Raw genomic sequence first — 24,039 nt, 5'->3', positions numbered from 1 at the left:
TTGAACATGCTGATGTACAATGTGATGTAGTAGCCTAATGCAGGTGTAAGACCATTGTGTTTGTATTGTGTTATAGGTATGCATAGTTTTCTATGCATTTTGAGGGTTTTGGGGGGTTTGACCCCCAAACACATTTTCGAACCCTAGGGGCTGGCTCCCCCAAAATAATTAAATAACATAACCCTAACCTAACCCTAACCCTAAAACCGAAATAAAGTTTAAAAAAAAAGTAACTAAATCCGCCAGAAACCCGAAAATCTTCGCGCGCGGGGGACACATGCATGTGTCCCGTTTCTCCATTTCTGGAAGTTGGCAACCCTAAATCAGAAACACACACACCTCTCCCCCTGTTTCCCCAGCCTCTTTGTGGGGAAACTGCAAAGTGTGACATCAACTCTGAGCTGCAACGGTTACCAAGGTGATGGGATTTTGTTAAACAAAAATAGAGCTCAAAAACGTGATGCGGAAGTATGATTTGCCATGTCCTTGACTTGAGGGCATCAGGTTAGAACCTTTACACACTGTCTAGTGTCTCTGTCTGTGCATTTATAATCATTATAGAGAAAATTAGATTCCATCTGAGGAAGTCTATTTTTACTGCAGCATGTGCTCTCCATTAGCCTACTGTATCTGTAATACCCTGCTGCAGTGCTGCAGTTATTGGTCCATTTGAACAGTGAACAGTGCTACTCAGCCTGTAGCACCTACAAAAAGAAAACTATGCACACAACATATAGAATTGTATGGAATATGAAATGGTTATCGGGATTTATAGTTTAGGAAGTAAATACTAGACATGTGCGATGAATAAGAATAAAAAGAAGATATTTTGTTGTCATTCAAGTGTCAGCTCTCATCAAATGTGCACAGAGAGAAAGGCACAGTGCATATCATGAAGGACTGCGTTAGAGAGGAGAGACAGCCAGACATCCCATAAGGCATGTGCCTTCCTCCCCGAGACTGAAGCTTGTGATCACTCATCACCGAAGCTCCACCAAGGCACAGGAAGCAAGAAGGATCCTCAAACACCACAGAGCGGCTTATAAAATCTGAGCTCTGGGTACGAGAGAGGACAGACACGCACAGCTGCTGCTGGGGGGAGAGAGGGAGAGAGAACTCAGAGAGACAGAAACACAGAGAGAGAGAGAGAGAGAGAGAGAGGAGAGAGAGAGAGAGAGAGAGAGAGAGAGAGAGAGAGAGAAGAGAGAGAGAGAGAGAGAGAGAGAGGAAGAAGGGGGGAGTGAGGGGAGGCGTAGGAGGAGACTCGTCTTGCTTCAGAAGGGAATAGGAGCCGGAGAGCAATTCCAAAACAGCTGTCCGGCAGACGTCCCAGTCGACAGAAGTGTAGCCCCGAGGCACAGATAGGAGGCAGGGCAGTGTCAACAAGCCACAGGAGCCCAAAAGCAGCCCCTGAACACACCATACAGACACACACATCAACCTGAAGCTGCTGTGCTCAGGAGCACACCAGATTACCTGCAGAGGATCAAGATCTCCCACATCAGAATATCTAAGGTGAGTCAGAGCGCTTCTGTTAATCTGCAAATAGGATAATGTTGCTGCAGTATGCAATGATGTACCTTTTTTTCTTTAACGTCTGGACTTAAACTGCTGAGTGACAGTGTGAAAGCATGCATGGTGAGTCAAGCTTGTGCTAGAGCGTTCATCCAGCAGACATTCTCACACTTCTAACACAAGAGCAGAACTGTTGGGAGCAACATGATATCCTGTCCGCTTTCCAAGAGACATATTTAAGGCATGTTCCCCTGAAATACAGAGCTGCCTTTATCTCCAGAGGGGAGCAGATTTGGTTTTTCATGGGGTACGCAGGGAGGAAAGAGCTTTTTATTTTTCAAGCCAGTATATGTTGACATTCCCTTCATGTTTCATGCGCTTTGATTAAGCTCCATGCTCATCCCTGCCAAGGATAACTCTGACATCTGCTTGCGGGTGGCATAAGGGGAGCGAGGAAGTAAGACGGAACAAACACTCCACCCTGCCATTCGCCCTATTCTGCGGAACCACAACCAGGCCCCCGAAAGAAAGAGACTTTGCCTATGATTGAGGGTTTTTTATGTATAAACAGCTCAGTCTTTTCTGTTAGGCTACCATTACCCTCTGTGGTGTGTTTATAACAGCCCGAAAGAGAGGGTCTTTCTGCTTCAAAGGCACGACAAAAGTCAACGCCATGGTTAGATGTCAGGAGTATTTTGAGACAAATCTCACAGTAGGACAAATAAAAGTGTGTCCCTATGCTGATGATGGTACACTGTTCACAACTACTACACAAGTGCAGAATAGCATGCTATTTTTCAACAGCACTGATGTGAAATGTCAGCACACTAATCCCATCATGGGAGGAATATTTAGGCATGTCTATTTTAAAGAAGTCATATACAGGTCATATTTTGGACAGCTGCTCTCCTGAGCCTCTTTCTGTACGTTCGTCATCACCAGCTTTGTCTTAGTTCAGCAAATTGTAAAACATGATCAGCATTTATTTAGGCTACAGTACCCAGAAATATCTTGCATGACTTTAAGGTGTCCAGAAATACCCAGGCAAATCCTGAACCATTTAATTACCAGATACCAAACCTACATTTATCTGCACACACGCTCAAACTTTCATCACCTCACTCCCTCTGGTACCCCCCTCACTAACAACTAACCCTCTAAAGCACGAGCTGATGAGGCAAAGCTCCATTTTTAAAGAGGTTGGAGTGGCTCCAGACCCCTTCATGCCCAGACAGATAGCTGCTGCTGACCCAATGACACAGTGGCTCTTATCCTGCAGCTCGCATGATAACTGGATGGCTGCTCAGGCAAGCAGTTCTGAAAAGGAAGGTGCCATCGGATCCCCACTTCCCCAGGAGGTGTAAATGAAACCCGTGACCGCATTATATGGTGGCGCCGGGCCTAAAACAGTTCACACATGTCAAGCTGCAGCTTTTTTGGATCAGTTCCAAAAGGAAGGTGCAAATCCGGCTTTGGCTTTGACATATACCAGAATGCACCTGCTCAAATATTAACATCCTGCAGAGACAGGGGTGGATTTATGGGGTCCATCCTGGGATATCCTGAGTTGTTGTAATTGATTCATTTCCTCTTGGGCCAACACAGGCTTGACATACATTGCTAAGGCTCTTGAAATTCCCTACTTACACTCAAATCAATGTGCCCAAGCTCTCATTAGTTTAACTCTCACACTGGTTGTGCTCCTTAAGACTGACATGAGGGTATTGTTTTCTTCATCATTTGCTCTGGAATTCCAATCATGTTTGCCATATAAGCCAAACTGGGCCACCAGCAGGATGTCTGACGTTGAGGTCAGACTTCCAGGCTTTCATCGCACCAGCTGACTTCTCATGGGCCTCAAGTGTTGACCTTGAATGCACAGCAGATGTCCCCCTGTGAGAGTCTGCTAAAGGATTTCCTATAAGTTCTGTCCATACTATTGATTCCACCAACATAATTACCTTTAATAATGCATGAGCTGCATGTTTTCCCATGCAACTGAAGAAAGGGTCCCCACAGACAGGGCAGATGTTATAAACTCAGACCAATAATCAGTCAGATACCTTTGATAGGAAGTGTTTCTACCAGCAGTGACCTTCTATTCTTGGGTATAGCATTACAAAAGTGAATACAGGTGTAGATATATGCACTCCAAGCCCATAGGGAGCAACTTTTGTCTTGGAGGTGCATTTGATCCACTTCGTATCCAAGCCCAATTTCCCACTGCAGTAAGCATCAGCTGTCAAGGTCAGAAAGGATGAACGTGCAGCAGTAAAGGGATAGAGCCTAGAAAGAAGTGGGAGGAAGAGAACTGGAAGAGAGACAAAGCTTGAACTAAACAAGTGAGGGAATTTGCCCCCCCCCCCCCTTCATCAAACACTGCAGCACTCTTCTTCGCCTTCACTTTCTCTCACTCAGTGTTAGCAAACAAATCCACTCTCCTTCCCACACATGGTGCGCATTCGAGGCTGCTATCTCTCACTGGCACAGTCAGGCATCTCGCGCAAACACTCACACCGGCACTCAAACACACAAGGAGAAGCGGTGTTGCCATTCAACACACTCACACATGTTCGGCATCACTCAGTGTTTGTCATGGCTATATATAGCCGTACAGTGCTTGTTGGGTGACAGGTTTATTTGTGTTGTAATGGCATCTCCTTAAGAATTCACCTTATACTTCACATACCATACAGTTAATTGCAGATATTGGTACTTGTGCCCTCCATCAAACAAGTTGGAAACACAAGCATCTATGATGGAAGTTAGTTTCAAGCCGGTTACTTGGAGTCAAATACACAGAAAGTGTCTGCCTCCCCGGCTCCAAGCTAATTTGCCTGCTGAATAAACATAGCCTGCTTAAAGTGTCTCTGATAAGGCTGATGCAGTGTGTCTACAGGCTTGGTTCGACAGGAATGTGGATGTTTTCTCAGAGAAACTTTTTTTTGAGGGGGGGTGGACCTGACCGCCCTGGAACTTTTGTGCAGCGGTGCACTCCTTCAGACGGTCACTGCTGACAAATCTCTCAAAAGTAAATATGTCTATAAATGGGCAAGCTCTCTTCTCACTGCTGCTCTCTTCCACCCCCCATTACGCACGCACGCACACACAAACACACACACACACACACACACACACACACACACACACACACACACACAACTCCCTTCCTACAATGTGTTTTTTTCCCTTCTCCTTGGTTGCTGTGTCATTTCAAACGGTCAAACTCATTCACTCCTCTTTTTACGGACATCATCTTACACAACCAATATGGTGACATTCTCATTGGATTTGTAATGGAAAGGCAGCTGTAGGCACCATGCCAAAAGGCACCTTTTATCCAATACAATTCCCCATTAATAATGTTTACCCATCCTCAGGTTTTCTACAACCAATTTTCCTGTAATCCCTCACTCTATCTCTCTCACACAATCCCCCTAACCCCTTCCCCCCCTCTAGTCCATCTCTCTCTATCTCTGTGCGTGTCTGAGCAGTAGCTTGTCGCTCAAACAGGCCGCCCTGCTCTGATCTTACTAAAGACCTGCTTCGCTTCCCCTCTCCCAATCTGCGGTCCAGCTGTTCCACATTAGCACATCCAGAGCTGCGGAGGCCCAAGTGTGGAAATGTGAATAGTGAGCAAAAAGCCTAACATCCAGGCTTTATCTTCTTCTACTCTGGCTTCCAAGCTTGCCAGATGCAAATGAGGATAACATTGCTTTTACTTGCAGGATCCAGAGATTATTTGTGGGACTTGCTGAGTTCCTGACCAGATGTGTTCCCCCCCAAATGTTCCTGTCCTAGAACCTTCAGGAAATGTGCTGAACTCATGTTTGGATAAAATGCTGACGTATTTTTTATTTGTCTCTGATTTCAGAAAAGCGGCCATTTGACCTTTCTACACTGGAGGACATCACCAGAACTGCTTGAAATCCTGTATCGATGCCGCTATTGCTTAAAGTTTTTTGGAGTCCTGCCTGGCCGATGTGCTACTGAGAATGTAACTGGAGCTTCTGCAAGGGGAATTATAACGTCCAGAACTTGGAGAGCATATCCGACTTTTCTATCCTACACACCTGAGATCTCTTCCGCAGTTGCAGACATGCCTGCGAAAGCACCCATATACCTGAAGCCCACCAATAGTAAGAAGGGAAAGAAATGTCGCCTCAGAGATATTTTGTCCCCAGACATGATCAGTCCACCACTTGGGGACTTTCGCCACACGATCCACATTGGCAAGGGAGGGGAGAGAGATGCCTTTGGGGACATGTCCTTCCTCCAGGGGAAGTATGAACTCCTACCTGGGAAAAGGAGCGTCCAGCCTCAGTATGGCATACAAAGTGAGTTTCTGAGAGCCCACAGCACTGGTGATGCTTCCTTTGCCGAGACGCCTTCTCCGGTTCTCAAGAACGCTATCTCCCTCCCAACTATTGGTGGCTGCCAGGCGCTCACACTTCCCATGATCTCCTCCCCTGTGTTCGCTATCCCTGCGGAGCCATCGGACGACATCATGGGGTCTACAGCTGCCATGAAACCTGACAGCGCAGAGGAAGTAGAGATGCTCCAGATGGATGCCCTGTTGCGCTCCCTGGAAGTCTTCAGCAGTGGGCCTTCTTCTCCCTGTGCAGACATCCAGTCGAAACCAGACGTCCTCCTGGATCTGCTGGAGAATAAAGATAAGTCCTCCTCCAAGGCGGTTTCCAAAGCTAACAAAATAAACAAAAGCAAACCCAGATTTGACAAGCCGTCATCCTTTTATATAAATGGCAACAGCACCTTCAAAACTAACGGAAGCCTGAACAGTAACAAGAGCAGTGACAGCTTTGACAGCTTTAACGGTAAAGGGGACTTCCAGAACATGACCTGCAATGGCAGCCGGAGTATCAGCAGCAACTGCAATGGTTATGGACACTTTAACAATGACATTACCCTGGGCTTAAAGCAGGAGCTCTCAAAGTGCAATGGAGAGTGGGTGGACAGGGACAGTGGGGTGGAGGAGGGCCGCATCTGTGATTTCGACTTTGGGTTTTCCAAGGAGAAGAGTACGTCACAGGATTCCCTCACCCAATTCACAGGGTCATTCCTCTCCCTTGAACTTGATCTGGGCCCATCCATCCTGGATGACGTGCTTAACATAATGGATAAACCCGCAAAGAGCAGGCCTTGAGCTGTGCTGCGGCCCTTGGGACGAGAAAGGGAATAATTCAACTAATAGCCATGAGGACAGAACGAGTCATTCAAAATGGTGTCTGGATATATCATTGAGATGAAAATGAGCTACAATAGACAGAGCTGCTTATGTTTTTATTGTTAAAACATATTACTATTCTAGCTTCTATGGAGTGTTGGTTCTCCTTCTTTTTTTATTTGCTATGCCAGCCGCATGTTTAGGATGCATGTGCGATTGAGTTACTGCTTAAACACAGCCATTGTGCCTTTTGTTTCGCATTACTGTAAAAGTGCTACATAATAGATTTGTGTTCTGTTGACTTTCACCGTATAATTACACAATAACTTTGAGGTCCTTACCCTTTTTTATACAGGCTTGAACATTTTGCATTTTGTGACTGGGAGGCGTGTGGCTCAGTGAATTAGTGCGTTGGTGTTTGGATCAGGGGAGCACAGGTTCAAACCCCTGCAGTCAGCAGCATGTCGTTGTGTCCCTGATATATTTCACCCCAAATTGCTCCTGTGGGGATTGTCCACAGTATTGAGTATGTAAGTCGCTTTGGATAAAAGCGTCTAACAAGTAACATGTAATGTAATGTGACTTCAAGTGTGTTTAAGAAGCGTTATTTTTTCTGTCACATAATTCATTTGCCACGTTTCAAACAACAGAACACTATGCATATTTGTGTTGTTAAAACTGTAACACAAATAAATAAATGTTGTCCTATTCTGGCTAATTTCAGGTTATTTTTTAGAATCAATCATCAACAATCAATGCTCCTCCCAGGGGGGGATAGGGTTCTGCGACAGTTGTTCCATTTTAGAATAAATTAAAAACATTGGTTGAATAAAAAGAATACAGCAACATTTGTATATAAAATGTCTACCTGCTTGTCAGCCTTCCATCTGTGCACAAACCTATCTCGTGCCCTCATTGGTCATGTGCGCGTTCCTGTGTGTTGGTCGGAGGAGGGGCTCTGTAAGGAAGTCTGAAGGAAGAGGGAGATTTTTTTCGGCTGCGTAGTTTCAAATTCTAGCGCACTCAAGCTGGTTTCTCCAAAATTACATACCCCACCTTTAAATGATTGAATTATGACGATCGCCTGCTGTCTTCCTCTTCCGTTTTTTTCCCTTCGATACATAAAGGCTGCAGCACCTTTGACAACTCGAATCGTTTGCTGTGAAAGCATATAACTCTAACCACGCAGAATTAAACCCTCTGTGTTCCTCCCATACTTTTATTTTTCTTTGATTTATCCATAGTTCGCTCATCGAGCCGTGGGTCAGGTTATTCCAACACATCCTCACTCCCAGGTCGGCCTATGTTGACGTTATGTCAAGGTCCCTTGTGTCGGCTTTTTCCAACGCAAGGGGGGGGCAGCCGTGTCGGCTTTTTCCAACGCAAGGGGGGGGGGCCCTTAGCGTACATTTTCAACTTTCCGGGATGTCCATAGGCTTCTATAGCCTATAGCTCCCTAAACGTATGTTGTAGACGACTTGAGATCGCGAGCGAATGCTACCCGCAGATCCATTCTCACAGCGTTTATCAACCTTTTTCTTACTCAATATCAAGCCACACTTATTGTTTTTACTTCTTTATTTTAATTGAATAATGTAGGACTTTTGTTGCCGTCAGTTATGGGGAGAGTAGGGGCTCAGAATACAGAAATCTGTATTGTTTCAGCGTTTTTTCCTTCTAATTTTGTATTATTTTCTAAACCACACACTGTTATTTACTCAACAATAACACATAATTATCCTTGTGTTTATTTATTTGTTTGATTAATAAACACAAGTTGGAGTCCATCAAGACTGAGGGTCGGAGCAGCTCACATACCTCATTCACACCAACAGTGTTTCAGGGCCGGTTGGGAGCTGGATCTTGAAATGCACCGGTTCGTTTCAAGCACCAAAAAATTGTCGGCTGGAGCAAAAGCACCGCGTCACGCTTACGTCGTGAACAACAACAAAAAGCCCGCGTTTTATCCAGTTTGTACACAACGATGGAGAAACTTAACAAGCAGCAGTGGTCCACTGAAGAGACCAGCTACCTACTGGGAATCTGGTCTTCCGAAGAGGTACAGAGGAAGCTGGAGCACAATCGGCCATTGTTGTTGTTGTCGGTGTGAGCTGTGAGGGGTTTCCGCGCGGTTTGGCTTTATGAAGCAGGCACGCAAACGGTTACGTCATGACGCAAACGATGACGCAATGACGCAGCACCAGTCGGACTATGGGCTGTGTGAAAAGAGCCGGAGCTAAACCCGAAGAACCGGTTCTAAACCTGAAAAGCTCTAGCACGGAGCTTGAACCGGAGTTGCGTTGGTGTGAATGAGGTAATAGTAGCCTAGTTGCTTTAGAGAATTGTACGCCCGGAAGTAAGTATTCTCTCCGCTTTGCTTGACAAACCCATGGATGTATAATAAGCACTGGATACAGCGTGGGAGGCGGGGCCTCATTAATTCCTATGAGAGTTGCTCATTGGCGCATGATGACAAAATGGCCCAACTTTTGAGAGAGCGAAACGTCACAGATTACCCGGCATGCCTGAGAAGTACCCGTATGTGCACTCATAGAGCATGCGCAACTTTGACCACGCCGCCCAAAAGGCTCGTTCACATTAAGCACGTGAATTTGCGTACACGTAACAGCACCGCGCGTTCATGACAGCATGGTACTGGATTTATATTAATGAGGCGGCAGTTAGCAGCTAGCGGCTAGCTAGTCAATTATGCTAAGTTACACATCAATCGTTATGTACTTTTATATTACGCTGACATCAGGATCTAGTGATATCCAAGCAACAGAGCTTCATTTAGCATGATACTTGTGTGGGTTGTACATGAAACCACTTGGTAATATATAAAAATGTATATGTTGAAGCCTGTTATGATCAATTGTGAGTTAAAACTTTATCTAAAAAGTAAAGCTGATGATGGATTACTGTGGTGGAGTTAAAATAACAATAGCCTATTTCTTTTTGAAATGTGATGGAGTAAAAGGATAGTAACTGTGATTATTCATGTTAAGTAGCCCACAAGTAACTAAAACAATTGCAAGTGCAATAAGAAGCTACAGGAACGTTAATCTACGTCGGTAATATTAACTTTATTTAATACAATATTTACGGTACAAGATTTACATCATACAGCCCATGTAGTATAATATTTTACAAATGATGAATTACAGCAAACATGTGCAATATATTTTATATTACAGCTCCGTGGGCTGGCAGTAAGGCGATATGGTCCGTTGTTATTGTGCATCCATGGGTAAAGAGAAACTCATGTAGTGCTGAACACGTAACATGAACGTGCCGGGCGGCGCGGTCCCGTGGGTTAGATGCGCGTTCATAATGCCGAGGGAAATAACTCTCAGAATAACGTTATTAGCACATTTTTACAACTTGAGGACCGAATGTTTTTAATAAGGGCTATACAAACGTTCATACTGGGTAGTTTATTTAGTTTTTAAAAAATTATCCAACGAGTTACAGACCACTCTTTCCCAATGTAAGTCAATGGGAAAAAGTGTTTCCGGGCCCAGCAATCTAAAGGAAGTGTAGTACCGCCGTTTGACCAGCACGAATATTCTTATCAGACTCCGGCGCACTTCCTGGGGGCTTGGACAAACCCTGTGATAGTCCTCAAGCTCTGTGATTGGATGCTTGAGTGTGCGCCGAGGGTTACGCCGAGCATCCAACAACTCTTTGAAATGGGATGGAACCACAGCAGACTATCCAAAACGGAATTTGAACGGGTCCACCCCATCCCCCCCTCCCCCACCCCGTCCCCTGAACTACACATGCTGGCTATTGTGTGTTTCTCAACATGTTTAACTTCTATGGCACGTCTCTGGGAATTGTAGTTTTAAAATACGTTTTCATATTTCCCATAATAAGAAGTTGCCAGTATTAAACTGTGTACATCCCTGGAGGTTTAGGGATAGGAAACACTCACATTTAAAACATAGAATTAATAAATGGGTGAAAATTGCTTGTGCCCATAATGGGCAGCATTAATATATACATGCCAGCTAAGGTCAGAAGAGCTTTATTTAACAGCTGGTCTTATGTCTGTGACCCCTCCTGTTGTTAATTGATAAGCCTGAAACATGCACTTGTCAAGGTTCAGAGGCATATTTTGCAAATATGGCAGTAGCCATCGATCATCTTAAGATAAGATATACTTTATTGATCCCAAGTTGGAAACATTTGCGTTACATCAGCATGTGTAACAGTTGTAAATATGCAGTGGTGTTTATTTGTAAATCATTTAGTATAATCACACAAATTCTGTGTTTTATAGTTAATAATTCTGTGTTCTTTATTTATTCAATATTCAATACCTGACAAGGTCGGAGATGAAAAACTTGGGACGCAGGTTCCTCAACAGTGCATTACAAGACATCTATCAATATGTGTGTACCTCCACCATTAAACTGTCATATTCTGCACATTTCTTATACTATCTACATACATCTTATAAGAGTATACTACATATGTATAATATCAGTTAAAATAAGTGCTTAAACATACAGTAGTTAACATTGCAGGAAAGCAATATATTAGTACTTTGTCAGGCTTAATATGTATACCCCCAAAGCTTTTTTCTTATTCAAAATAAAACCTTAACCTAAAGTATTCTTTAATGTTTAAATAAATCCTTATTAGTTTGTCTGTCTGTGTCTCCTATTAATATCTAATAATAAAAATAATACATTTCAATAACGTGCTTTAACCACCAGGTGTCCCTTTCTATCAGCTGTGCACCGTTATGGTGTAAATATACCAATATACCGATTGGATCAAATATAAAAGTCAGCCGAATTAGTATTGATACTGCAAGGAGACTTATATTGTGAAGAGAAATTGAAGATTTTGTTTAATTGCTGATATATTTATGATCCACGTCACATATTCAGTTTCGGCGGCAGTTGTTCCAGTTTGTCTAGAAGTCTTCTCATCAGGGCTCTATAAATAGCGAACTACGGCAGATATGTAATATTTAATTAAGGATGGGTATCGTTTGAAATGTATCGATTCCGATTCCGATTCCGGTTCTGCTTATCAATTCCGGTTCTTATCGATTCCCCGTTTCGATTCCAAAATTGTAAAAGAAAGAGGTCAAACGTTTAGATAACAAAAATATCTTTATTCTTTTCAGCTTTAACTGAAATTGTTACAAATAAAAAATATACATGCAATACAAATGTATTGCACAATAGCTGTGCTTTATTTTAACTGAGCTATGCCTGTGGCAAGCTATTAACACTGTGCCCAATTGTCTTTTTATTTTTTAGTGTAGTGGAGCCTCACTTCAGAGCGTTTACCGCGACCCATCTTTGGTGTTATGAAGTGACTGAGCTCGTGAACTGTCTACGGGAGGGCGGGGGGAGCCTCGCTGCGGGGCAACTGTGGACCTCTGTCGCCTGTCAGCGCAACTTACATGATGCCGTTTAAAAAAATTAAGGGCGGTGCCGGCCATCAGCGTACCGAGCCGGCCGTCAACGGCCCGCTGACGACCGGCCGTTCTGTGATTCTCCAGGTCCGCCCTGTATTCCACCGGGTCACCGCGGCGCCGCGGTACAGACGGACCCGCTGGAATACAGGGTCTACCGCGTTTAGGAACCGTTAAGCAGAACCGAAAAGGTGTATTTTGTACGGGTACCCGGTACCCGGCATTTTCTTATCGGTTCTCATCTGGAACCGAGTTTCGGTTCCCAACCCTATATTTAATGCATCCAAACCGTGTATTACAATGCCGTTATGTGATGACCTCCAAAGAGAAAAGCAAGCAAACTCGGAATAAAGTATTATTTTATTTTTTAAAAATGTTTTCGTATTTCACATCAACAGGAAGTCCGGTTAACTAAAATGTCCGTGCGGAACAATACCCGATCCGTGGGTGAATAATGTCAATCACCACATTGCACACATCCCTATACATTTAAATTTAAATTTACATTAAAGTATTTCGTGAGGCCTTCTAAAATGTGTTTAAATATAATTAGGGTTGTAGTTGAAGAGTTTGTAAATTATTGCGTTGCCTGGCACTACGGCACGTCCATTAATACAGATACAGATTTCAGTATTCTGAGCCCCTACTCTCCCCATAACTGACGGCAACAAAAGTCCTACATTATTCAATTAAAATAAAGAAGTAAAATGGAGAATGGATCTGCGGGTAGCATTCGCTCGCGATCTCAAGTCGTCTACAACATACGTTTAGGGAGCTATATAGAAGCCTATGGACATCCCGGAAAGTTGAAAATGTACGCTAAGGGCCGCCCCCCTTGCGTTGGAAAAAGCGGACACGGCCGCCCCCCTCTTGCGTTGGAAAAAGCCGACAGGCCACCCCCCTCTTGCGTTGGAAAAAGCCGACACAGGGGACCTTGACATAACGTCAACATAGGCCGACCTGGGAGTGAGGATGTGTTGGTTATTCATCTGCAAGAAAAGGCACTGGTGCGGGACCGTAGCAGGATGTGACGCGTCTTTTAGTTGACTTAATTAAAACCGTTTTGTTTTTTATGTATGTTTCACAGTATCACCTCAAAATACAAGGTACGAAACATTTTCAACCATGCAACAACATTTAAATAGTCCAACAAATACTTTTATTTTATTTCCTTCTTATTTTTGTCTAATCTCAAGGGAGCCAGAGCAGAGGGCTGAAAGAGCCGCATGCGGCTCGAGAGCCGCGGGTTGCCGACCCCTGTGCTAGTCTATTGAGAAACAGATTGACAGAAAGAAGGATAGAATGGGTTTATTTTCTCGCCTTTGACATTTCCCACATTCTGCGTCCCTGCCCTGCAGTGGGAGCACCGGTGGGCCTTCCTCTGCCCAACCAGGCGCCAGCCCCATTTGTTTCCATGTGTACGGGACAGGCGGTGGAGGGGGCTTTGAGATTCCCTGCATTCCAGCCACAGAGCACAAGTGTCCAGGACCAGACATAAATCAGCTGTTTCAAGTGAAGAGGGCGGCTCAGGCACAGGCATAAGACCCAGCTATGCTCAACCAGAATGTATTGCGAGATGAGGTTGTAAAACACGTGCTTACAACCCACAGGCAATCTTTGTTCAGTGCTGAACGATAGGAGTCCTCTCTCTCTGTATAGTTGCAATAAAGATATGTTGACCCAGCACTGTTGAAGCAACAGCCTGAAAGAGCAGGACGGCAGTGATGACTGTGCACACAGATTCTCGAACTCAACTGCCCCTCATCAATGGCCTCTGCGACCTGATCCTCTTGTTCCTATGGTCGCTTCATTGTACACACATCAAGTGAAAGTCATTGCAAAATACTTACTGATGTAGAGTGCTGCCAGAATGAGTCTTAAAGGGGACCTATCATGCAAAATGCACTTTTGTATGTCTTTTTTACATAAATATGTGTCCCCGGTGTGTCAGGGAACTCATAAAGTGTCAGAAAATACAACCCTCTCTATTTTCCTCCGTGCGCAAATCTCTAAAAACGGGGGTATAACGGAACGGATCCAGATTTGCAATGTGGGCTGGCTTTACACCCACGGCCCTATCCGAAAGGTTGATCAGAGACAATGCCCGAGTGTTTTGGACGTATTATGGTCTTTGTTTACATTTGCAAGCATGCTAACACTCAGAGCTAACCTGTACTGGAGATAGTATGTGTAAAGAAGCAGGATATAAAAAGGAACTGACCTTGTGGTAAACCGGCAAGAGAGAAAAAGCATTGAGCTCCGTACTATTTCAGAAATAATCCTTGATGTGGTTTTGAACATGATATTTAATCACGGCAGTGTTTAGCTGACAATTTGCCGGTAGAATCTCCCACATGAGCAGGCATAAGCTCCGCCCCCTCTTTAAAAAAAAAGTGTTATACCCAGAATCAGCACTTTAGTAACAGGGTTGAAATAGAGGGATATGAGGCATGGCTATAATGGGTGATATTTTTGGTATTTTGAGCAAAACACTTCATAGATATGTGTTTTATATATTTTTATATATCTGAGACCTATGCTATTGCCTAAAAATAGCATGATAGGTGACCTTTAAACCCAGAAACCGTTAGCCTTTTAGCACTTTCGGACTCCCTCAAAATTATTTTTAGCATTAACCTAGCATTAGCTTTTTACTTCTGGCAATTGCATTTACGTTTTCAACTACAGTATTAGTTGTTAATATGTAGGGATTATCCTGCTGAACAAAACTCTTAAATGCCTGTACCATAAATGTGTGTTTGCCACATACCTTGTTTTCTGCAATATCGCAAAATACAATTTTCCATTGATTTTGTTGAGGAAGCCATTATGCTAACTTCTGGATCAGCCTCCATAGGGTCTAATACAGTATTTATTATGGACAAATGAAAGACAAGGGCAAGACAAGAACAAAATACTTAATATCTGTGAGGTCCTATATGCTTTGTTTCTGTTGATGCTTGCCACTACCGTACACCAGATAATTCAAGTTAGAGAGCTTTGCGCAGTGCTACTTCCCATAATAAATCATAGCAAAAACCTTATGGAGGCACTGGCAGGCTTCCCAAAAGCACCCATGGGCCAATGTGTCATGTTTGTTGGAGAAAACATTTCTCTACCAACATATCCAAAGTCTAATTATATATGCAAATAATTATTCTGTCATATTTAGGGATGGGTATCGTTTGAAATTTATCGATTCCGATTTCGATTCCGGTTCTGCTTATCGATTCCGGTTCTTATCGATTCCCCGTTTCGATTCCAAAATTGTGAAATAAAGAGGTCAAACGTTTAGATAACAAAAATATATTTATTCTTAAAAGCTTTAACTGAAATTGTTACTAAAAAATATACATGCAATACAAATGTATTGCACAATAGCTGTGCTTTATTGTAACTGAGCTATGCCTGTGGCAAGCTATTAACAGGCATTACACTGTGCCTTGTCTTTTTCTTTTTTAGTGTAGTGGAGCCTCACTTCAGAGTGTTTACCGCGACCCATCTTTGGTGTTATGAAGTGACTGAGCTCGTGAAATGTCTACGGGAGGGCGGGGGAGCCTCGCTGCGGGGAAACTGTGGACCTCTGTCGCCTGTCAGCGCAATTTATATGATGCCGTTTAAAAAAATGAAGGGCGGTGCCGGCCGTCAGCGTACCGAGCCGGCCGTCAACGGCCCGCTGACGACCGGCCGTTCTGTGATTCTCCAGGTCCGCCCTGTATTCCACCGGGTCACCGCAGCACCGCGGTGCAGACGGACCCGCTGGAATACAGGGTCTACCGCGTTTAGGAACCGTTAAGCAGAACCGAAATTGTGTATTTTGTACGGGTACCCGGTACCCGGCATTTTCTTATCGGTTCTCATCTGGAACCGAGTTTCGGTTCCCAACCCTAGTCATATTGTAGGTAAATGTGGCGAAACATCCCAAATCCCTCAAAGGCCTCAGAATATCCGTAAACAACCCCCAGCCAAGGCATCCTTTGTGAAACCAGATGTTCAAGGAGACATAAAGAAAAGCCTTGTCATGAGAGATTCTGAAGCCATTGGAAAATCCCAGCATAAAGAGTTTGCATATGCTTAGTCGAAGCATCCATCCTCCGAGTATGAGTAATGGAAACCTTTGCTGTCAAGGTAATTGCTATGCTTATACCTGCAATGGTACATCACCACTTGATGACAGCCTTTGTTTTTATAGGCATGGACCCCAAGCAAACTCGCTTTGGTTTTCAAAAGAGCTTGCGACCACAGCACTGTAGCGTGTTGTGTGACAATATAAGTATTTCTGAAGGGATGCCAAAGCTCTTAGACACGAAATACCAGGAAATACCGGTGTTTTATGAAATCCAACATAAATACTTGACACATGTTACACCCTGAACACTGCCTTCATGTTCTCTGGGTGTGCATGTGAAACTCCGAGTAATGGGCTTGTTTGTTTGTTTGAGAAACCATTTGGCTTTCTGCCCTGATGTCATAGATGTTTGTCTAATATATGTCACTGCATCTCAAGGTTCAGGGTTCTTTATTTGTCATACGAACATAGCTACAGAGTAGTTATGTCGATGAAAATCTTAGGTCACAGGCTTCTCCAACAGTGCAACACAATAATCTGTATTTGAATTGGACAACTTGAGCAATGCCTTGGCTACCTCTAGACAGACAGGTTATTGTCGTGTTACTGGCCTAAGTGTTTTCTTGGAGCCTGAGGGCAGAAGAGAAAATACCGGAGATGGAAGGTAGAAATAGTCCTGCTGGACTGTTTCTCATTAGAGACCTTGACTCCAACTGCCATAAACATGCTGGTACACAATCAGACAACTCATTGTGACACCCACAGACCCATAAGTAGAACAATACTCCACTTGTTTTGCTGCAAAGCCACATCTTTGCTTAGAGATAGAGATACATTCACTGACAATTGATATTGCTATTACAAAATAACTAGAAAAAACGTTGTTTGCATATTTTTGGTGCAGCCAAACTGGTGTTCCTGAAACCTGACTGCCAAACTGGTTACTTGAGCCCAGAGAGGGAGGTGAAATGGGTGTTACCACTACCTGCTGCCTTGTCATTTCTAAACCAGTCGTTTTGTGACAAAAACAGAAAAAGCCTAATTGCTAAATCCTGTTTGTTTGACTTTGCAGTGGTGTAGGAGGATAAGGCAAAACAAAGAACCTAAACAACCTGTATGTTGTGAGCAGAAAGATGATATTCTCGCAGTTGCCTATACTGTACATGAAAAATATTCAAGAACATAACTGTTCCTCCAGCAGATTGGGGATCCGGCTCCTCAGTTTCCTGGGCTTAGGAGAAGCTGTCAGTGTACAGATGAATAAGCTTTGGCCCAGAGGCCACAGCAGCCAAAGAAAGCACAGCAGTTTTCCACCCAAGCTCGACAACAGAGCTGCATAGTGTGCACTGTCTTTCACACGGAGGTGTCGGTAAAGGAGCCCCCTCACAGCCACAACAGAGGAGCAGGGAGACTTTAATATGATGTTTCCCCATGAGCAGCAGGATAAAACTCCTCTTGTTTTCACCTGCTGTCAATGTACTTCTGCAAATGAACCAATTGCATACAGTATGTTTAACGTCGCCAACAGGAGGAAATATCTGAGGTATGAGTGCAGCTTTTCCTAGACATATTATTGTTACATTTTTCTCTTGCCTTCTGGAGAGACATCGTTCATTGTTGTTGCCATGACTTATAATCAGGTTCCTCAGTAGTAGATGTTCTTGTGAACATTTAGTTTGGGATGCTGAGCATAAAGTTTGGAATCAAGTGCTTTGCAAATCTGCTAATTTAGCAGTCCGGGGCTGCAGCTCCCTTTTTAAAAAAACAACAACAACAGAGAGCATATTCCCAGAGGTGAATAAAATAAGGCTGCACAGGGGTTGATGCAGTGCAGACCCGAGCAGGCTTGGTATAGTTTGATCTGGCAGGCAGTGGATACCTCAGGTTCACTGCACTGTTGACTGCTGTTTGGCCCACAGTAACCATAGCGAGTTCAGTTTGTATCTCCATCACGTGAGGGCTGAGCTGAGAGGAGGGCAAATGGAGGATGACAGTTAAACAGAGCAGTGTTGCCTCAGAGGCACCAGAATACCTCCGTGACAAAACCCAGGCCCAGTTAATCGTAGAGATACAATATACAAAGCAAAACAAGAGCTATGTAAACTTCATTTATCTCCAATGAGCATCATCATTCGGGGGTAATTTGCAATGGGGATTAATCGGCACATTAGCGAACAATTCAAATGCAACAGCTATTCAATTAAAGTAATTGAAAATACTGCATGCAGATTTACTTTAACATTTGAACGCTGTGGTAACGCTGTAACCAGATGAGCGCCCGGTATCATTTTACACACATTTGTATACAGATGCAGGACTTACACATGCCTGTTGTGTTATCTAACCGACAGGTCTGCACGCACTCTCCAGCCGAAACTCTAATAAGCATTCATTCACAAACTAAATCAGGAGACCTTTAACGTTTTACGTCCGATTCGCTCCTTTTTTCCTCGCTGTACACAGCTCCAGTTTGGGCATCGGCCTGCATCAGATTTAATTTTAGTTGCTGCTGTAGTGGAAGTTTAGTTCAATTATTTTTGATTAAATACTCCAAATCTCCACCCTCCATAATAGAGAACCGCAGTGACGCATCCTAAAACCCGGAAGTAAGTTAGCATTTTTACCACTTCCGGTTCCTTCGACAAAAAGCAATGCAATTTCTCCATAGGGTTTTGAAAAATAGCTCGAAATAAGGTCTGGGTTTGACACAAATTGAAGAGACAGATCACGTTTTGTTCTACATTACATACATCAGCAGTGACCCCACTGGTGATTCTTGAAGAGTTGACGTGTCTGAAAAACGATGGTTGTTAACATGTGGCTGAATAGGACTACAGAAGTTGTCCAGGCCGTTTTACTTCATTACACCGAACACGTAAAACACTCCTGCTAAGTTTGTTTGCCCTGCTCTGCTTGAAAGCAAGTACCTGCCTCCTGCAAACTGTTCAAACAAAAGCTTCAACTTGTACCAGAGGTGGGACCAAGTCATTGTTTTGCAAGTCCAAGTCAAGTCTCAAGTCAGGATGGGCAAGTTCAAGTCAAGTCAAGTCCTAAATTTGACAAAACGAGTCATAAACAAGTCATTATGTGTTTTTCACCAAATGTAATGACATCGATCAACAGAATAATACTTAATAATCAAATTGCTCTTTATTAGTCACATTAATAATCTAATAATCCATTTTCTCTCTGCTGGTAAAGTAACGTGTGTTTTTCTAATTTAAGAGGGATCAGTAAGGTAAGGCTACCGTGACGGTTTGATTCAGGAGTTTAATGGATAAGATCCCTGATGTTGAGGTAACCAGAATGTTTATTTCCACTGTGTACAACATGTTATAAGGGACCCACAATCTATCTTTATGCAAGGGATAATGTGCAGCCAGGCCCATTATCCCCTATGGGGAAGAGAACACCTGCATCTAGATCCCTCTGCAGGTGGTACTTTAACTATATTTTGATGCTGATACTTTTGTACTTTTACTTGAGTAACATTTTGAATGCAGGACTTTTTATTGTACAGGGTTCCTGCAGGTTTCGCCAACTCAAATTTAAGACTTTTCACCTTTTTAAGACCACTTTGAATAGAATTTAAGACCTATTTCACGGCAATAAAGTATGAAGGAAAATGTATATAAAGAAGAAATACGTCCCATAATCACTTACAAAGTAAATGTATTCATGTTCAACATAAGAACAATGACTGAACACAACAGCATAACAGTACAGAACTGTGTTAGCGTGTTAGACAAAAAGTGTGTATGTGTGTGCGCTTGAGTGTGTGTGTGTGTGTGTGTGTGTTAGGGCTGTGCAATTAATCATATTTTAATCGCAATTACGATTTTGGCCTGCCACAATTACGAAAACAACATAATCGGAAAAAAGATTATTTTGCTTTGCTAGGTTGTGACAGTGCACTACAACATATTTGATCTAATTAATTTTTTAGTAATGTATCATTTATTTAATTCATTTTTGTATTGGTTTTTCAGTTGAATTATACGTTCAGGGTAATCAACAGTTAAAAAGATACTGTTCAAATTATTATTTGTTTTAAATAAATGGATGTTTTCAAAGTCAATGAATAATCGTATTTAATAATCATGATATTAATTATTGACCAACATAATCTTGATTATTGCCATAATCGAGCAGCCCTATTTATTGTGTGTGTGTGTGTGTGTGTGTGTGGTGTGGTGTGTGTGGTGTGTGTGTGTGTGTGTGTGTGTGTGTGTGTGTGTGTGTGTGTGTGTGTGTGTGTGCAACACGTTCTCACTCCCATCCCGTCACATATTGACGGACGGTCAGGGCCCCTCCCCGTCGCTATGTGACGTACAGGGTACCCCTTGCCCGTCAGGCTTCTACGGGCAGGGCGTCCCATAGACCTTCATTGCGGACAGCGGACCCCTTGACCGTCAGGCTTCTACGGGCAGGGCGTCCCATAGACCTTCATAGACCACGTGATCAACAACAATGGCCGACCTTCGTGTTATTCTCGGTGGAAAAGGCCTATTTTAAGATTCATTTGGCCATTAAAATACGTTTTGATGTCATTTTATGCGATTAATATGAGTTGTTATTTCTGATTATTTGTGCAGTACATGTACATGATGTTTAGTTTGCTAGTTATGACGAAGATTACTTCATGAATGTGTACACATTCATGGTTGCTAAGGTGGTTGCTATGGACGCTGCAACAGCTCCCAGACCACGTGATCAACAACAATGGCCGACCTTCGTGTTATTCTCGGTGGAAAAGGCCTATTTTATGCGAGTAATGAGTTTTTATTTCTGATTATTTGTGCAGTACATGGACATGAGATTTAGTTTGCTAGTTATGACGAAGATTACTTCATGAATGTGTACACATTCATGGTTGCTAACGTTTTTTTTGGTGGAAATGTGTTTTTTCACAGCAAAGTCACCCTCTGTACTTGGACTTATTGGGAGAATTTAAAGGCAAGAACATCCCAAATATTCATTTAGGTCTTTATTTTAGACCTTTAGTGTTGCCGTCTGTGAGGAAAATAAACGGGGCTCTAATTTGTTATTCTTCTCAAAATAGCACACTGTTATTTACTCACCAATAACACACACTTATCCTTGCTTTTATTTATTGGTTTAATTCCATAATCTCGGGCTTTTTTGGCGTTCGCCAGGAACTGAATTTCAAAATAAAAATAACCGGAAACAGACGTAGGCCTATAAGGGACATTTCGAGCATAATTGCGATTGTCAACATTTTTGAGTTTAGGATGGCCGAAGACACTACACTACCCATAATCCCCAGCTATCGTTTAGGACTACAGTCCCCGTGATTAATCTTTAAGGTCTGGGATTGGATGTTGGAGTGACAGTGCGCCAAGGTTACGCCGAGCGTCAAATAGCTGTTTGAAATGGAACGAAACCACGCCAGACTATCCAAAACTGGAATCGAACGCCCCCCCAGAACTATACACTACACTATTGTGTTTCGCAAAATGTTCTATGGGACGTCTCTACTGAACGTTTTCCCCACAATTAGAAGTTGCCAGTATTAAACACATTGGTGTTATCAAATGTAAAACATATAATTAATAAATGGGTGAAAATCGCTGTCCATAATGCGCAGCATTAATATATAGCATTAATATATACCCACATGACAGCTCATTGATACTTTGTAATTCTACTCAACTACAATTCAGAGGTTAACCTGGTATTTTTACTCCACTACACTTATTTTAGTTACTTTGCAGATTCTGATTAATGATGTGAAATATAAACAACCCTTAAATCAGACTTTAGTTACACCTGAGTAAAATTCAGGTAAGGTGATTGTCAAGTGCCAACAATCAGGAGAGATATTTGATAGTTGGTGCTTGAGAAGACTAAACATTTATCTGCAATTGACATGAATGGAAACGAGTAATAAAGTATATTAATTACTCGTTATTCTCTACTAATAGTTAATTAAAGACTGTATATTATGGCTATTTTGCACATCCCTTTCTAGATTTCAAGATTTTCAAAGGTTTATTGACATATCATATACACAACTACGGTGTAGTTATGCAATCAACAGTTTATTACAAGACATCTATCAATATGTGTGTCCCTCCACCATTAAACTGTCATATTCTGCACATTTCTTATTCTATCTATCTACATAAGACTATAATTAATGTGTATAATATCAGTTAAAATAAGTGCTTCAACATAGTTAACATTGCAGGAAAGCAATATATTAGACGTTAAGTACTTTGTCAGGCTTAATATGTATCTGTAGATAGATACCCCCAAAGTTTTTTTCTTATTTAAAAGAAGACCTTAACCTGTTATTTAATGTTTAAATAAAGGTTAATTCGTGTTTCTGTTTTGCACCTCCTCCTATTAATATCTTTGTACATTCTGCACTAAACTGTTTTATTGTAGAGATCAGATCACTTATAGTATCTTCTTGATTTTTTATATTCTATATTTATACTTTTCCCCCTATGAAAGTATGTACTCTTAATATTTTTTTAAACAAATAAAACACATAAAAACAATAATTCAATAACGTGCTTTAACCACTAGGCGGTGCACACAAGGTACACACAGCCATAATAACTTTGTATTATTAGTGTTGGACACTTGTATGTGCAACATCTGAAGATGTGTAGTTTTATTCATGCTTTCACATAATTTTACAGCATATTGCTATACTATTTCAGACTCAGTATTTACATTCTTACATTCAAAATGCAATCCAATTCAAATCAGTAATATCTTTAAAAACTACAAGTCCTTTTATATAAGCTGTGCACCGTTATGGTGTAAATATAACCCATCTATGAATTATATCAAATGTAAAAGTCAGCCGAATTAGTGTTGATACTGCAAGGAGACGCATTGTGTGAAGAGAAATTGAAGATGTTGTTTAATTGTTGAAATATTTATGATCCACGTCAAGTATTCAGTTTCGGCGGCATTTCTTCAGTTTTTCCAAAGGTCTTCTCATCAGGGCTCTATAAATAAAGAACTACGGCAGATGTGTAATATACAATGCAGCCGAACCGTGTATTACAATGCCGTTATGTGATGACTTTCAAAGAGAAAAGCAAGAGCACTCGGAATTAAGTATTATTTTAAAATGTTTTCCGGATTTCATATAATATAAACACCAAATCCCAGCATGCATTGCGGCTAAAACATCCAATCAGCGTAGCTGAGGATCTTGGGTAATCGCTCGAAATGCCTACGTCTGTTTCCGGTTATTTTTATTTGAAATTCAGTTCCTGACGAATGCCAAAAAAGCCAGAGATTATGGAATTAAACCAATAAATAAAAGCAAGGATAATTGTGTGTTATTGGTGAGTAAATAACAGTGTGCTATTTTGAGAAGAATAACAAATTAGAAGGAAAAAAAGATTAAAAAAATAGGAGGCTCTGAGCCCCGTTTATTTTCCTCACAGACGGCAACACTAAAGGTCTAAAATAAAGACCTAAATGAATATTTGGGATGTTCTTGCCTTTAGATTCTCCCAATAAGTCCAAGTACAGAGGGTGACTTTGCTGTGAAAAAACACATTTCCACTAAAAAAACGTCAGCAACCATGAATGTGTACACATTCATGAAGTAATCTTCGTCATAACTAGCAAACTAAACATCATGTAGGCCTACATGTACTGCACAAATAATCAGAAATAACAACTCATATTAATCGCATAAAATGACATCAAAACGCATTTTATTGGCCAAATGAACCTTAAAATAGGCCTTTTCCACCGAGAATAACACGAAGGTCGGCCATTGTTGTTGATCACGTGGTCTATGAAGGTCTATGGGACGCCCTGCCCGTAGAAGCCTGACGG

General features: G+C 42.2%; 1 protein-coding gene across 1 annotated transcript; it reads left to right on the top strand.

Moving 5' to 3' along the window:
- Positions 1–1,250: 1,250 nt before the first annotated feature.
- Positions 1,251–7,413, top strand: cdc42ep3 (CDC42 effector protein (Rho GTPase binding) 3). The gene is made up of 2 exons (XM_034222605.1): positions 1,251–1,515; positions 5,390–7,413. The coding sequence occupies exon 2, from the start codon at positions 5,615–5,617 to the stop codon at positions 6,677–6,679; it is 1,065 nt and encodes a 354-aa protein (XP_034078496.1). The 5' UTR covers positions 1,251–1,515; positions 5,390–5,614; the 3' UTR covers positions 6,680–7,413.
- Positions 7,414–24,039: the final 16,626 nt, after the last annotated feature.

This window comes from Gymnodraco acuticeps, unplaced genomic scaffold (genome assembly GCF_902827175.1).
Source record: "Gymnodraco acuticeps unplaced genomic scaffold, fGymAcu1.1, whole genome shotgun sequence".
Classification (NCBI taxonomy): domain Eukaryota; kingdom Metazoa; phylum Chordata; class Actinopteri; order Perciformes; family Bathydraconidae; genus Gymnodraco; species Gymnodraco acuticeps.
This window is presented reverse-complemented; position numbering and strand designations above follow the sequence as displayed.

What these genes read in the sequence shown, in the direction of transcription:
- cdc42ep3 (XM_034222605.1), top strand. Translation starts at nt 5,615, where the DNA reads ATGCCTGCGAAAGCACCCATATACCTGAAGCCCACCAATAGTAAGAAG.